The sequence below is a fragment of the Emys orbicularis genome, chromosome 9 (genome assembly GCF_028017835.1).
Source record: "Emys orbicularis isolate rEmyOrb1 chromosome 9, rEmyOrb1.hap1, whole genome shotgun sequence".
Lineage (NCBI taxonomy): Eukaryota > Metazoa > Chordata > Testudines > Emydidae > Emys > Emys orbicularis.
In genome coordinates, this window is record NC_088691.1 from 48,585,054 (window position 1) to 48,601,412 (window position 16,359).

The 16,359-nt window shown below is 43.7% G+C and overlaps 1 protein-coding gene across 1 annotated transcript in view; it reads right to left on the reverse strand.

The window, feature by feature from the left end:
* The window catches only part of ILKAP (ILK associated serine/threonine phosphatase), a 41,998-nt gene extending 26,979 nt beyond the window's left edge, over nucleotides 1–15,019 (reverse strand). The window contains exons 1-2 of the mRNA XM_065410412.1: nucleotides 14,900–15,019; nucleotides 5,765–5,827 (exon numbers count right to left, since the gene is read on the reverse strand). Of these exons, the coding sequence (XP_065266484.1) occupies nucleotides 5,765–5,827; nucleotides 14,900–14,945 (109 nt within the window). The 5' untranslated portion in view covers nucleotides 14,946–15,019. The remainder of the gene's footprint in view (nucleotides 1–5,764; nucleotides 5,828–14,899) is intronic.
* Between the last annotated feature and the right edge of the window lie 1,340 nt (nucleotides 15,020–16,359).

Here is a 16,359-nt window from a genome sequence, read left to right on the forward strand (position 1 = left end):
TGTGTAATGTTAGTCAGGTTTAAGTCTTTGCACAATTGGGACCTAACTAAGTTAGAGGGTAGAAAAACATTACAACGACAATATATATTTGAACTGGAAATGAACTCCAGTGAATTGCCTGAAGTAGGTCATACCTCAGCATGTTATTCAGGTTATAATTCTGTGCAGATCTCCCACAGTCATTTTAATAGGAAGAAAAAAAGAATATATGACCAAAAAGGGAGTCTTTTCTACTTACTGTTGAACTAACAAAACAATGACCAATTCAACTTATCTGGGCTCTCTCTTACTCCTGGGGGAATTCTGCACCAAGACATTAAAAATTCTCCATATTTTGTCAAAACAACAATATAATCATGCTAGTTACAATTATTTTGGTAATTTATTTCAAAATATCTGTCAGCAAGCATGTCTGTAACAATACAGACCAAAAAAAGAAAAAAAGATTCTGGTAATTTTTTTTTGACATATTCCTTACAAGGCATATTAATACAGAACTTTGTGTAATTCATTTAAATTACAATACAGAACTGTATTTCCTGCACCTGTCAGAAGCAGTACACAGGCTTGGCGGAGGCAGGAGTAATGGAAGAGCTGAGGGAGAGGGAAGGAGCCTAGGAGTGAATCTGGAGGGTGCTAGGTGTGAGGTTTTTCTTTTTTTGGGGGGGGGGGGGAGGGGGAGGGGCACGCGGAAGGGTGGGATTGTTAGGGTGTTGGGAAGCCTCCCCCATGCAGACCCAGGCTGACCCCAAGCTTCTCCCATTCAGTCAGGCACATCTGCCCCTGTCCCTGCACCTCTCATCCCCCTGGGTCTCTGCAGCCCCCCTCCCCCATACCCAGGCTCAACACTGTCATCCCACTAGTCCATGCTCCAGTCTGGCTAGTGGGGGAGGGGAGAGGGAGAGAACGGGACATACTGAACCCCAGTCTGTGACACCCCCCAGCAGCCTTGTGTGTCCCACTTTGTCCTAACCTGGCTCCGTGGGCAGGGTGCTGTGATGAACCCTACTCCAGGGGGAATTCTGCAACACTGGGCATAGAATTTTGTATTTTCCTGCATAAGATACATTTGGCCTAAGAAGTGCTGCAATTGTGCCTTTTGCCCACCAGAGGCCGCTGTGGCACTAGAACAGCAGGCATGAACACAGCTGGCTGTTCTGACACCACAGCAGATTAGAACTACAGCACTTCTTAGGCAAAATATTTTTTATGCAGGAAAATACAAAATAATGCGAGACCGCAGATGCACAGAATTCCCCCAGGAGTATCACTCTGGTGACTTATCAGAACACCTGAAATGCATATGCACTTAAGGAAGCAGTTGGCCTTGAGCTCAAATCCTGTCTGGGATACATTTACATCAGAAAGACATAATTTAAATGTTTATTTTTCTTGACAAAATACACACCCAGTAAAGTGGATTTAATGACTTCTAGTAAATCGCCAATATATTTCACAATGGGTACACAATACGAAACCATACCAATAATTATACAAATAAGTTATTAAAATAGTTCTGAATTCCTATAAAAAGTGCTATCAAAACTAATATTTGCCATAAAAGAAATGATGGGAAAAAGACTAAGGGTTGGACTCTTCCACCCTTTATGCTCATTAAATCAGTAGGACTTTGTGTATAATCAGGTATGCTCAACATGACTAAGAGGGGCAGAATCTGACCCTACAGAGCACCGAGTTAACAAAGTGTCACTTAAATACTCACCCACAGTTTTTACAAATGCACATACAGGAGTTTGGGCAGGCTACAGAAGCTGTCACACCATCTTGTATAATCCTCCCTCATTTTTTATTTTGTACAGACACTGCAGCCATTATGTGGCCAAATTATTTTGTGATAAGTGGTCAGATTTTCCAAAGGTACTGAGAAGCTGTGGGTGCGCAACACCTTTGAAAATCACTCATTTTTAATTTGTACTACGATATTTTTCTTATAATAAACATTAGTGCAAAAGGCTATATATGCACACTAAGCATAAACCAAAAAATCCATAGACACTCACACCCACTATAGGAGGGATTTCCCCAACACATTTTGCTTATACCAAATGTGCAGAGTGACAATAGCAGGAGTGTCTACCATGGCACATGCTGTGGGGCTGAACTATGGAGAGACCAATTTCTAATACATCCAACGAGGGTTTTAATTCAAAACCAGATTATGGAAATCCCATGTTCTCCCACTTTATTTTTTAAAATTTCTCTTAAAGAGATGTCTGCAATAAATCCCATTTGTGCTGCTTTTCCTGCACATGGTGCTTCTCCAGCAGTACTGGCAAGAGAAACACTGGTAAGGATTTGGGGGGAGGGATAGCTCAGTGGTTTGAGCATTGGCTTGCTAAACCCAGGGTTGAGAGTTCAATCCTTGAGGGGGCCATTTAGGGAACTGGGGTAAAAATCTGTCTGGGGATTGGTCCTGCTTTGAGCAGGGGGTTGGACTAGATGACCTCCTGAGGTCCCTTCCAACCCTGATATCACTGGTCTACAATTTTTGAGAAGTCGTCTGCTTCAGAGATAAAATGTGCTATTTATTATGTATTTTGATGTGCTGAATTCAAATATGACAATTAAAACAACTGATTGGCTACTGTTTCTAAGATATTTACGTTTTTACATTTTATGTCTATGTATATTGTGTAGATAGTAGAGTTTTAATCATAAATTGTAAACCTAGGTCTTTTCATGTGTTTATGGTTGCTTTACATGATAATATTTCACCTGTCCTGTTTATGTAACACTTTAAAAATCAGCAAAAGGGTTATATAAATAAAATTTATTATGAAACAAAAGGCAAAAAAACTATTATGTACATAGTTTAGTCCTATTCAGTGTCTACTCGGCGCTTCTTGGCTTGTCTCTTGTATTCATTAAATGGAGCATCTCTTGTCACTGTCCAGCAATAGTCTGCAAGCATTGATGGGCTCCATTTGCCCTGATAGCGTTTCTCCATTGTTGCAATGTCCTGGTGAAATCGCTCGTCGCTCATTGCTCTGCAGTTCGGTGGAAAAAAATCTAGATGAGAGTGCAAAAAAATGTATCGTTAGTGACATGTTGCAACCAAGGCTGTTGTATGCCTTGAGGAGGTTTTCCACCAACAACCTGTAGTTGTCTGCCTTGTTTTCGAGAAAATTTATTGCCACTAACTGGAAGGCTTTCCATGCAGTCTTTTCCTTGCCACGCAGTGCATTGTCAAATGCATCATCTCGAAGAAGTTCACGAATCTGAGGACCAACAAAGACACCTTCCTTTATCTTAGCTTCACTTAACCTTGGAAATTTTCCACGGAGGTACTTGAAAGCTGCTTGTGTTTTGTCAATGGCCTTGACAAAGTTCTTCATCAGACCCAGCTTGATGTGTAAGGGTGGTAACAAAATCTTCCTTGATTCAACAAGTGGTGGATGCTGAACACTTTTCCTCCCAGGCTCCAATGACTGTCGGAGTGGCCAATCTTTCTTGATGTAGTGGGAATCTCTTGCACGACTATCCCATTCGCAGAGAAAACAGCAGTACTTTGTGTATCCAGTCTGCAGACCAAGCAAGAGAGCAACCACCTTCAAATCGCCACAAAGCTGCCACTGATGTTGGTCATAGTTCATGCACCTCAAAAGTTGTTTCATGTTGTCATAGGTTTCCTTCATATGGACTGCATGACCAACTGGAATTGATGGCAAAACATTGCCATTATGCAGTAAAACAGCTTTAAGACTCGTCTTCGATGAATCAATGAACAGTCTCCACTCATCTGGTTCGTGAACGATGTTGAGGGCTGCCATCACACCATCGATGTTGTTGCAGGCTACAAGCTCACCTTCCATGAAGAAGAATGGGACAAGATCCTTTTGACGGTCACGGAACATGGAAACCCTAACATCACCTGCCAGGAGATTCCACTGCTGTAGTCTGGAGCCCAACAGCTCTGCCTTACTCTTGGGTAGTTCCAAATCCCTGACAAGGTCATTCAGTTCACCTTGTGTTATGAGGTGTGGTTCAGAGGAGGAGGATGGGAGAAAATGTGGGTCCTGTGACATTGATGGTTCAGGACCAGAAGTTTCATCCTCTTCCTCATCTGACTCAAGTGAGAATGACTCTGGTGCATCAGGAACCGGCAGTCCTTCTCCGTGGGGTACTGGGCGTATAGCTGATGGAATGTTTGGATAATGCATAGTCCACTTTTCCTTCTTTGACACACCTTTCCCAACTGGAGGCACCATGCAGAAGTAACAAGTGCTGGTATGATCTGTTGGCTCTCTCTAAATCATTGGCACTGCAAAAGGCATAGATTTCCTTTTCCTGTTCAACCACTGGCAAAGATTTGTTGCACAAGTGTTGCAGCATATGTGTGGGGCCCACCTCTTGTCCTGATCTCCAATTTGGCAGCCAAAATAAAGGTGATAGGCTTTCTTAACCATAGTGGTTATACTGCGCTTTTGTGATGCAAAAGTCACTTCACCACAAACATAGCAGAAGTTATCTGCACTGTTCACACAAGTACAAGGCATCTCTGCTCACTTTGGCTAAACAGAAATGTGTCCCTTTGCAAAATCAAACACTGACAAATAAGAGAGCACAACACTGTATGATTTCTAGAGCTGATATAGGGCAATTTGTTCGGCAGAGTGATGTAAGCTTCGTTATGATTGCATCATCCATGACTACTAGGAATAACATGATGCAATTCATATCATGTATGACGCAATACCAGCTTCAGATTGCATCATTCATTGTTTTGCCTAAAAAGCAAGTACTGTCCAAACCCAGTCATAGATTTATTCATAGATCCAGTCAAAGATGTATTTTAGTCATTTCTGGTTTAAATTGAGATCCCTTCCCTTTATAACTCACTTATCCTCCGCCATTCCCAAGTCAAGGGTCGTATATACTGACCCAATAGCATATCTTGAAAACTAGAGCCAATCAACAATTTTAAGCATCATTTTTGTTCTCAGTGACCCAGAATTAGTAAAGTTTGACTACATTTATTTCAGAAGCATTTTGGCTGTAGAGCAGTGTATTCTAGGATTGTGTCCTATTCACTCTGCTGTTGGGCAGGGATGGGAGGAAGAGAAATAACAGAGCATTGGCAAGGGACAAAATATGGAAGTGGAAATGGGACACACAAATGGGCATAAGATGCACTGGTGGCTCTATGGCAGCGCACATTTGTTTAAATTAGTTTGTTCTCACACATCCATGGCCAGCATTAAACAAGTAGTACCAACTGACTACATAGACAAAATATGGACGCTTAGAATATCCCAGAGAGACACGAAGGCAGAGACAGGAAACAGAGCAGGAAAGGGAAAGAATCGGAATCATATGGGGGGGGGGGGAGGAGAAGGGGGAAGAAAGAAAAATAAGCAAGATAAAGGGAAATGCACAAAATCCAAAAGGACTAGAAAGAAACAAAAAACAGAAAATTGAATGGCTTAACTAATGGAAGTAGAGGGAGAGACAAAAAGGATTAGATCAGTATCAGGAAAAAAGCTCACAAAAATCATTCTCCCTCCTCCCCGCAAAAGTGTCTTGATTCTCTACCCTCTCTTGCAGAAGATGAAATAGTGTGCACATTTAACACATTTCCCAGCCTCTCAGCTAAAAATGAAAAAAATCCCTAGCCATGAAGATGGAGACTGATTTAGTGACCAAAGTGAAAAATAGGTTTTAGACAAGCCATAGTAGAAAAAGAAGTGAAGCATTTGTAAGCAGGGAAAGGTCAGGCATGTGAGAGAAGGCTATATCACCTTACCTGAGCTGCTGGATGGTGGGAGATCATCAAAAAGCAAAGATCCTCCTTTCAGTGCTTCGGTCCCTGAAACCCATCAGAAAACAGTAACAATATGACCAGAGCACCCAGGGTGATTCACACATAGAATGGAATTGTTAACCCCTCTCTATGACAACCCTAGTTTATAAATGCACTGCTCCAGGATATAACAGCTGTTACTGCAAAGAGATTTGTCAGGTATTTCAGTCTGAAAGCTTAATCTATTTAGTTTATCAAAGAGAAGGTTAAGAGGCAACTTAATCACAGTCTACAAGTACATGCACAAGAGATTTCTGATAGCAGTCAGCTCCCTAATTTAGCAGAAAAATGCAAAACAAGATCCAATGATTGGAAGCTGAAGCTAGGCAAGTCAGACTAGAAATAAGACACATTGTTAAGTGAGGATAATTAGCCATTGGCACAATTTACCTAGGAATGTGGTGGATTCTCCATCACTTGCCGTCTTTAAGCTAAGACTGGATATCTTTCTAAAAGGTGTTATAGCTGAAGTGGGAGTTATGGCCTTGATGTAGGAATTAGGTGAGGTGCTTTGGCCTGTGTTATGCAGGTCAGGCTAGATACCTTAGAAATTAATAGATTTACAGGCCAAGTAGGACCATTCTATGTTATCTAACACTATGATAGATCAGTGCCAGATAAAAAACAAAAGTCTAGGACTTCCATGCATATTTTCCCATACATTTAAACCAGTGCTCTTAACCTGGGGTGCGAGATGCCCTTTCTAGGGGTGCGAGACATGCCAGATTTTTTTTTTTAAGAAGGTAAATCATCAAAAACACAAATTAAGCACAGGCATGAAAGTACAACTACTTTATTTCATCAAACCTATGTATTTATTAACATTATACATTTTTAAACGATTACTGCATTAAATTTTAACTGTGGAATTAAAATAAATATATAATTCTCTCTCTTTCATTCTATAGTTATGATATATCTAGGTTAAAGAACTGACCTACTTCAACCCTTTTTGATAAGGGGTGCGAGAACATATTTTTGAGAACCAAAGGGGTGCAGGCTGCAGTAAAGGTTAAGAACAACTGATTTAAACATTTAGCATCCCTTTCACCAACCCAAACATCCACAATTTGAAGAGAGTCAAAACAGATGATATTTTGAGGACATTATGATGCCGAAAATTCCAAAGGGACATTAACTCTTATTGGATAATGCTAACACAGGGGTGGGCAAACTATGGCCCGCAGGCCGCATCCAGCCCGTCGGACTTTTTAATCTGGCCCACAAGCTCCCGCTGGAGAGCGGGGTTGGAAGCTTGCCTTGCTCTGCGCGTGCAGCAGCTCCGTGCGGCTCCTGGAAACAGGGGCAGCCAGGGGGCTCTATATGCTGCCCCTGCCCCAAGTGCAGGCTCTGCAGCTCCCATTGGCTGGTAACCACGGCAAATGGGCGGTTCCTGCAGACAGGGCAGCGCACACAGCAGCATGGCCCCGCCTCCACGTGGGAGCCGGAGGGGGGACGGGCCACTGTTTCCAGGAGTCGCTTCAGGTAAGTGCTGCAGGATCCTGAGCGCACCCCCGCACCCCAACCCCCTGCCCTGATTGCCCACCAAACCCTTTGATCCAAGCCTGGAGCAACTTCCTGCACCCCAAACCCCTCATCCCCAGCTACGATGGATTTGATTTAAATCACTAGTCAGGAAGACTCGATTTAGTCATGGATTTCTACATAAAAGTGCATTCTTGTTGGTTGTTATAACCTTAGTACATATTCTTCACAACTCACAGATAGATGTAGATTTCATTTTTAGAAGGTACACACTATACATTTTTAAAGTGATTTATTTTGAAAACTTTTCAGATTAATTTTACAGCTATATCAGAAAATGAATGATTGTTTAGTTATTTCATTTACCAAAGGTAACTGAAGCAGATATTTATGAAGTCACTGGGATGTGAACTGTCATTAATATTTGGATGATTTTCTTGCCATGCTGTATTAGGAGGAGAACATCACCAGACAGACATTTAAATTGTTTTATTTAACTAAAACAACGTTATATATTCTGGATTTTTTTCTTCAACAGCAAACATAATATTTTAACATAACAAGCATATGAATTTTTGAATTTAGTTAAACATTCAAGTTTTTTAAAATCAGGTTTGTTTTTGTTACAATTGTTTTTAACTAAAATAGTTAAATGAAACATTTAAAAAAAACAAAAGTTAAATTGATTATGTCAGCCATGATCTCAACATGAGAAACTTAAGATATTGGCTTATGCAGCTAACTCAGTCGTCTTCACCTTCATTTCCCTGATTGTTCATAATCTGGAAAAGAAAACCAAGCTTTCCTGCTTTTTCAGGTCCCAAACGATTTCTCAATTTGGAATGAATTAGTCCAAAGGAAAAAATATTCTTTCTACACCGGCAGAAGAAGCTACTGCTATTAAAAGTGAGATTATCACTTCAACAGTCTCTGAATCCAAATGCTTAAGTCACTGGTGTGACTTTCTTTAAAACATCATCAGCAAACATATATTTCTTGAATGGTTCACCCTTAGCTCTGAAATTTATTACAGTTGGCATTATGGAGGGATGATTGCTGGATGTCCATGTCAATAGCCAACTCCTCTTTTTCAGCAGTTAATGTTTGACCCTGGTGCCGAGTACTGAGAATATTTGCAAGAAAATAAGCTGGAGATAGTCCCATTCGTTTTTTAAGGCTTGTAATTTTGTTATTGCACATTTCTCTTTTTAAGATCTCACTCAGTTCCTTCCAAATGTCAACAGCATCAGCAATAAAACAGCTATTTCTCTGCATTTTGTTCAAGGTTATAGAAATAGGCTTCAGGGTACTCAGCATCTGTTCAACATCTGTCTCAACATTGGGTTTTCTCTTAAACCCAATGTTGAGAACTTTGGCAGTGACAGTGCCATGTATTTTTTTCATGATTTTTGGTCACAAACTTATCAGATTAGGCCAGTTCTTGATAGAATGCTCAAAACAGTCCACTACTGAGTTCCATCGCACGTCTTGTGGGAGAGTTCACTTGGTTCCTCCCACTTTTTTCAGAGCAGCTGCTGCAAAGTGGTTGTTACAGAAGTATTTTGCCATTTCAACAACATTAGCCTTTATTTCTGGAACACAGCAGTCTTTGGCTAGGAGGTGCATCAAATGAGCACTGCAACCTTATGTTATTAGCTTGGGACTCTCTTCTAAATAATTTCTTCTCATTTTGGATACATTTGCAGCATTGTCTGTGACCAAGCTGCATATTAGACATTTTAATTTTTTTCAGTTTGTGATAGCTTTTACTGCTACTTGTTGTAAGTATTCTGCTGCCTGTGCAATTCCTGATGTATCAATTGTTTCTGAAAGGAAGACATTCCCTTCTTCTGTTGTCCCACAAGCACATACAACAGGATTATTGTGGACATTGCTCCACCCATCAAGACTCAGGTTAACAATTTAACCCTCTAGACCTTTTGCACACTGCTCAATTTCTCTTTCGTACTCTTTATCCAGCAATTTGTCTGCGACGTCTGCTCTGTTGGGTGGACTGTATCCTGGTCTTAATGACCGAACCATGTTAATGAAGTGTAGATTCGCAATCATACGGAAAGGTGAGTTAGTTGCATAAACAAACCGGGCAAGTTTTTCATCAGTTACCTCTTTTATAATCTACTGGTTCTTATCACAAATTTATATATGGTTGTTTCTGGATGACGGAGGTTTTTTTTTTCTTTTCGCTACAGGTGATATACTGTGGCTATGTGACATACATGATGTGACTGAAACACTACCATTGGCAGATCACCATTATTTTCTATAATTTCAAAGTTATCTTGAAGGTGGATAGTCTTCAGAATCCTGTATGTTGAGGATGGATTCTCCTAAACAAAGTAAGTCAATGCAGTTATTTAATTATTATTACCATACTGCTCATTTAGTATTACTCATTGCATTCACTGACACTCAGTACTACTTTAAAGGTGAAATTGTAAAAGGAAGATCTGCCTATTTCAGCTATTTGTTTTTTTATCACAACTGCATCTAAAATGATAGTACCATAGAGTAACAACTATATTTTTTTTGCTCAAACATGAGAATTCAAGAATAGTCCAGAAGGAAGAAGACAGGCAGTCCTTAAGAAAGAAGTATGAAATAAAAAAGTTGACCAACCTGAAGATCCTGCATGTTCAAACACGTTCCTTTCATCATCTTCAAGGCAGCTTCCTCCTGAGAAGGAACACTTCTCATGATGTTGTTTCATTCGGGTAACCAAGCCTTGCATTTCTTTGGCTTGGTCTACACTTACCCCCCAAGTCGAAGTAAGGTACGCAAATTCAGCGACGTGAATAACGTAGCTGAATTCGACATACCTTACTTCGAACTTACCACGGTTCAGACGCGGTCCACACGCGGCAGGCAGGCTCCCCGTCGACTCCGCGGTACTCCTCTCGTCTAGCTGGAGTACCGCAGTCGACGGCGAGCACTTCCTGGTTCGATTTATCGCGTCCACACCAGACGCGATAAATCGAACACGGAACTTCGATCCCCAGCCGCCGAACTAGCGCGGCAGTGTAGACATACCCTTTGTTGCACTGTTTGCATTTTGTACGCATGCCTGTCTTACCCACAGGTAGAGGAACTTCATTAAAATATTCCCAAACTTGGTCTCTTTTACAGCCTGCTGCCATTATAGGTTTTCCCTTCTAGTGAGAGAATGGTATGGTAGATCTCAAATCAATGAAGGCTTCAGAAAGACCTCAAGACTTCTGGAATATGCTGCTCAAACAGTTTCACTTTTGTTTCTACTGCCTGCCCCTCCCTTCTCACATTGATCTCCAGACTTCTCCTCTTGTCCAGATGTATTCCGCCCCCAACAATCTTCTATTCATTGAACTTTTTGAAACTTTGCACTTTTAGAGAGAGGTAATGGATTGATTCAGTGTACACAAATTTACAGAGGGACAATAGGGTTGAGGTCTGTTATTTCTCACCTCTATATATTATTTATTTATTTAAAAAACATTTTTGCTGTTAACAAGCATGTTATCTCTGGAGACAAATCCACAGTTTGAGAACTGCAAAACTAAGCATCTCTGATAGACTCAGACTTTAAGGTCAGAAGGGACCAATATGGTCATCTAGTCTGACCTCCCGCATGATGCAGGCCACAAAAGCTGACCCACCCACAACAGAATCTTCCAGCCTGCGACCCCTGCCCTCTTGGAACTGCTCTCCTTTTAAACACATATGCCCCACCAAATGGGGCTGCGGAAAGGTGCCCAAGTGGGGCTATATCAAACCTGAACAGAGATGCGTTATTAAACCCTTTCATGAAAATTTCCATCAGCAGCACTGTTCACTCTGCTCTTACCCATTTTACGTAATCGGTTGTTTTTGGGGAAAGCCGGCTTCTTTGTTATGTTGATAGTTGCATTCCTGGATTAGGGAAGAGAATGGTACATACACATATCCCCAATATTTTGGAGTCTGAAGGATATACTCTTGCTGTGCATGGTATACAGGTAAATGTTGGCAAGGCACTTTGCTTCTCTGTCAGACAGAATGTCAGGTTCTAAACAAGTCTTGTGTTGTTCTTCTCAAATGCTCTTACACACCTCTTTTTATGTAGTTGTGCGACTCTTCCATTAGCAAATACAAAAAAGTTCACTTACCTCTCTTTATGAGTGTGTGCCAAAAGCTAGAGATTTATAAATTCCACCTAATCAGTATAGAGTGTCTGGTCTAGTAATGTACATATAGTTGCTGTTTTAAGCTTTTTAATGCTATTCTGAAACCAGCAGGGAGATGGCACTAAATAAAAGGCCTCAAAACACACAACTGATGATTGGACAATAAATGTTTAAAATTTGTAAGTACAATGGGAGTTTTGCATGCATAATCATTAACCATATTATATATGGTATCTTCCAGACTGAGCACTGAGTCCCATTGGGTAGATAGAAAGATTAATCTAAATAATCTGTATAGAAGCCCCTGGAATCCCATAAAATTGGGTCCCTAATCCATGAACTACTGGAACTCATTTACAAAATTTTCTTAAACATTACATGAATATTTTGTCTCATACTATAAAATTTATAATGCCTATTCCATGATGAGATATTTCTGAGCTATAATGTATCTTAATTAAAACTATCTTTAGATATGCTTTTTGAAGAAAAAAGCAATCAAAAAAATCCGATTTAAAAAAATCATTGATTTTTATCCAACCTGTCCCCACCCAGAGTCTGCATGCACCCCCAGCCAGAGCCTCACCCCCACACTATGCACCTTGTGTCCACAGTAGCAGCTCTTGCATCGATAAAGAGATCAGTGCACCATGAGTAGCTATCCCACTGTGCAACTGAGCAAAAGGTGTTTTGGAAAGGGTTTTTAATCCCTCACGGGGTCAGGTTTAGCGTCACATGCTACGGGTTTCTCAATCCCATCATTCCATGGGCATTCGATTAGGTTTCCAGCTGTTTTTCAACTGTTCTGGTAACCTGTGAGCCAGCCACATGTGTCAGAAAGCATGGATCCTGCACTGCTCTTCAGTATTTTGCTGTGCTCTATGAACACATAAGAGGAGCTCAACAGGGGAGCTATTCACCACCACCCTGACCCCCAGCCTCCTCCTTATAGAAGCAGCATGTCTGCAGCTCCACACTTCTCCCTTACTTTCAACTATGCCTGCCACAGCTCTTCAGATTTTTACACAGCACAGCTGCCTGTCCCTGTCATAGCCCTTCTACTCTATGCCCTGAGCAAGTTCTTGCAGCTGGAGTGGAGTTGTGCCTACACAGCTTCCTCTCTCCACAGACCCAGGAAATCAACCACAGACTCCACACAGGTTTCAAAGTAGCAGCCCTGTTAGTCTGTATCTGCAAAAAGAACAGGAGTACTTGTGGCACCTTAGAGACTAACAAATTTATTTGAGCGTAAGCTTTCGTGGGCTACAGCCCACTTCTTCAGATGCATAGAATGGAACATATATTGAGGAGATATATATACACACATACAGAGAGCATGAAAAGGTGGGAGTTGTCTTACCAACTCTAAGAGGCCATTTAAGTAAGAGAAAAAAAAAACTTTTGAAGTGATAATCAAGATAGCCCAGTACAGACAGTTTGATAAAAAGTGTGAGAATACTTACATGGGGAGATAGATTCAATGTTTGTAATGGCTCAGCCATTCCCAGTCTCTATTCAAGCCTAAGTTGATTGTATCTAGTTTGCATATCAATTCAAGCTCAGCAGTTTCTCCTTGGAGTCTGTTTTTGAAGCTTTTCTGTTGCAAAATTGCCACCTGCAGGTCTGTCATTGAGTGACCAGACAGGTTAAAGTGTTCTCCTACTGGTTTTTGAAAGTTATGATTCCTGATGTCAGATTTGTGTCCGTTAATTCTTTTGAGTAGAGACTGTCCAGTTTGGCCAATGTACATGGCAGACGGGCATTGCTGGCACATGATGGCATATATCACATTGGTAGATGTGCAGGTGAACGAGCCCCTGATGGCATGGCTGATGTGATTAGGTCCTATGATGATGTCACTTGAATAGATATGTGGACAGAGATGGCATCGGGCTTTGTTGCAAGGATAGGTTCCTGGGTCAGAGTTTTTGTTCAGTGGTGTGTGGTTGCGGGTGAGTATTTGCTTCAGGTTGGGGGGTTGTCTGTAAGCGAGGACAGGTCTGTCTCCCAAGATCTGTGAGAGTGAGGGATCATCTTTCAGGATAGATTGTAGATCTCTGATGATGCGCTGGAGAGGTTTTAATTGGGGGGCTGACAGTGACAGCTAGTGGTGTTCTGTTATTTTCTTTGTTGGGCCTGTCTTGTAGGAGGTGACTTCTGGATACTCGTCTGGCTCTGTCAATCTCTTTTTTCACTTCAGGAGGTGGGTATTGTAGTTTTAAGAATGCTGATCGAGATCTTGTAGTGCTTGTCTCTGTCTGAGGGATTGGAGCAAATGCGGTTGTATCTTAGAGCTTGGCTGTAGACAATGGATCGTGTGGTGTGTCCTGGATGGAAGCTGGCGGCATGTAGGTAAGTATAGCGGTCACCAGCATTCTATATAAGGTTTCCATACTGCGCAAACAGGAAGAGCGAATTCAAAACTTTCCAGGGCTTTAACAGGGGAGGGATGTTCACCTGTGAACCTGGCTGCAGGGCAGTGTTCAAAACAGTATCCAGAGTGCACAGGATGGACAATGTGGGATATCTCCTGGAAGACACTTGGTGCAACCTAAGCAATGCCGTGTTTACACTGACAGGGACAGCTCTAAGTCGCCCTACACTCTATCTTGTCAAGGTGGTTTTATTAGGTCAGCATAACATGACAGTTAAAATGGCAGGAGGAGCATTGCATTCAATCATACTGTGTCTTTTCCTTGAGTTTTCTTCAATGACCATGTCCACCTCTCTCTAGCCTGCATTCGCTCCCTCCCTGCCTTATATTTCTGCCTCTTCTCTCCTTTCTCCCCCGCAAATCTAGAAGGACGCTATACAGTATGTCTCTTCTCTGACTTTGCCTCTCCTCGCGCACACAGCGCAGTGGAGTTTTACCCGACACCAAACAGCCCCGGGCTGATCCCCCAGCCGAAGCCAAGCCCTGGGCCACTGACACAGAGATGGAGGGCCAGGATCCCGTCGGCAGCAGGACGAGACTCAACCCTCAGGGCGTGATCAGTCGCACCTGTCGGGGCTGGGATCTGCGCCCGCCCTGTGGACCCTGGCTCACCACCCACAGGTACGTCCGCCCGCCTTCCTCAGCGAGCAGGGGCTGCGGAGGCCGCGGGTCTCAGGCCGCCCACCCCTCGCCCACGGCTGCCCGCCACAAACACAGCCACAACCAGTCACTTAGGCCGACCCGAGGAGCGCGCCGCGGCCTCCCGCAGCACCAAGGGTGAGCGCGGCGCAGGAGGACCCGGCCACACAGGGATGGGCCCGGGAGCGTCACCCCGCGCGGCCGAGCGGCGCAGGCCCGGGGGCTTCACCTCACGCCGCGGCCGGGAGGGGCGAGGGTAGTGGTTGCTGAGGCTGGCCCCGCCCAGAGGGGCGCAGGGCCCGCTGGGAGATCTCGGGCCCGGCCGCGGCCCCCTGCGGCGGGAAAAGGTGGGGCCACGCTCACCTGCTGCCGAGGGATCCGGCTCCGGGAAGTCCCCGAACAAATCCATCCGGCCCGGCCCGGCGCGGCCCGGGACTCCAGAGCCCGCTTCCTAGTTCCTGCTCCTCCTAAGGCCCAGTTCCGCCCTCCCTTAATCAGCTCGCGGGGCGGGACCAGAACCCCTCCCCTACCAATCACCCCGAGGGGCGGGACTAGAGCCTTCTCGCCTACCAATCACCCTGAGGGGCGGGGCTATAGCCCTCTTGCCTACCAATCACCCCCGAGGGGCGGGACCAGAGCCGGCTCCTATCAATCACCCGGCGGGGGCAGGGCCTCAGGCCTTTACTAGCGGCTGGTTACAAGGCAGGTCCCAAGGCCTCTCTCAGCTGCCAATCATCCTGTGGGAGGGTCCGAGTAGAGCCGTCAATCACCTGCTGGGAAATGGGGGGTCCCCAGGCCAGGAGTCTGTGCTGTGGCCATCGCAGGGCGGGCAGGGCCTGCAGGTCTGGCCTTGGCCTAAGGTCAGGCTCTGGAGGCTGGTGCCCCATGTCTGGCAGGGGGGTGCTAGGGCAGGGCTGTTACCCAGGTGCAATGGCCCTGCTGCACGCCTGCTGCCCCCCAGTGCCAAGCCAACCATCGCCCCCTTGGCCACGCCCGGGCCACTAGGTGGGAGGTGTGAAGAACCCAGCTAAAAGCCCAAATTGGGGAGCAGTTAGAAATCTATGGAGCCATGTGAGGGCTGTCCAGGTTTTCCCACGCTCATCCCTTTTTTGAGATAGCTGTCCTGGGACATGTGTAAGGCTGGTCAGTACATACAGTTTTTCTGGCTCAGGATCATCCTGGATGGCCCAGTTTTATGTGCCTCAGAGGTGGCAACCCTAAGACACCTGGAGCACATCAGTGCTTTTAGGACTATTTGGAGATTCTTCCATTACCTCCTTTGTCAGCTTTCCCTTCAGACTGAGGAGTCAAGCAGCTTCTGTTTTCCCAAAGATTTAGTTTGCTCCTGATGCCATGCAATGAGGATGTGACATAGAAGAGTGCTAGTAGGAGACTGCTCTTTGCTTCTTGGGTCTAGTCACCTGACATGGATCAGGGTTATAGAAGCTTAATGTTCCAGTTACATGGTAAGAGGTCAGTATCCACTAATTCCGGTGTCCACTGTGAAACCCCCCCACTTACCAAGTATGCCACATGTAGCAGGATCTATTTCTCTGTGACATAATCCAATACAACATAACACAACCTTGATGTGAGCCCTGTGGGAAAATATGATACACCAGAAGGTGAGGTGGAACCATCCCATTTTAGTTCCAAAATACTTTCTGACACTAGTATTTGGGCTGCTGATACGAAAATTTGATTTTGTCTGCAAGGCCATATTTATTCATTAACTCCCCATTAATTTTGCTTTCCACATGACAGAGAAGGCTATATAGCAGAAATCTTTTCCTTGGTCACTGCAGGAATGTATTAATCAGATT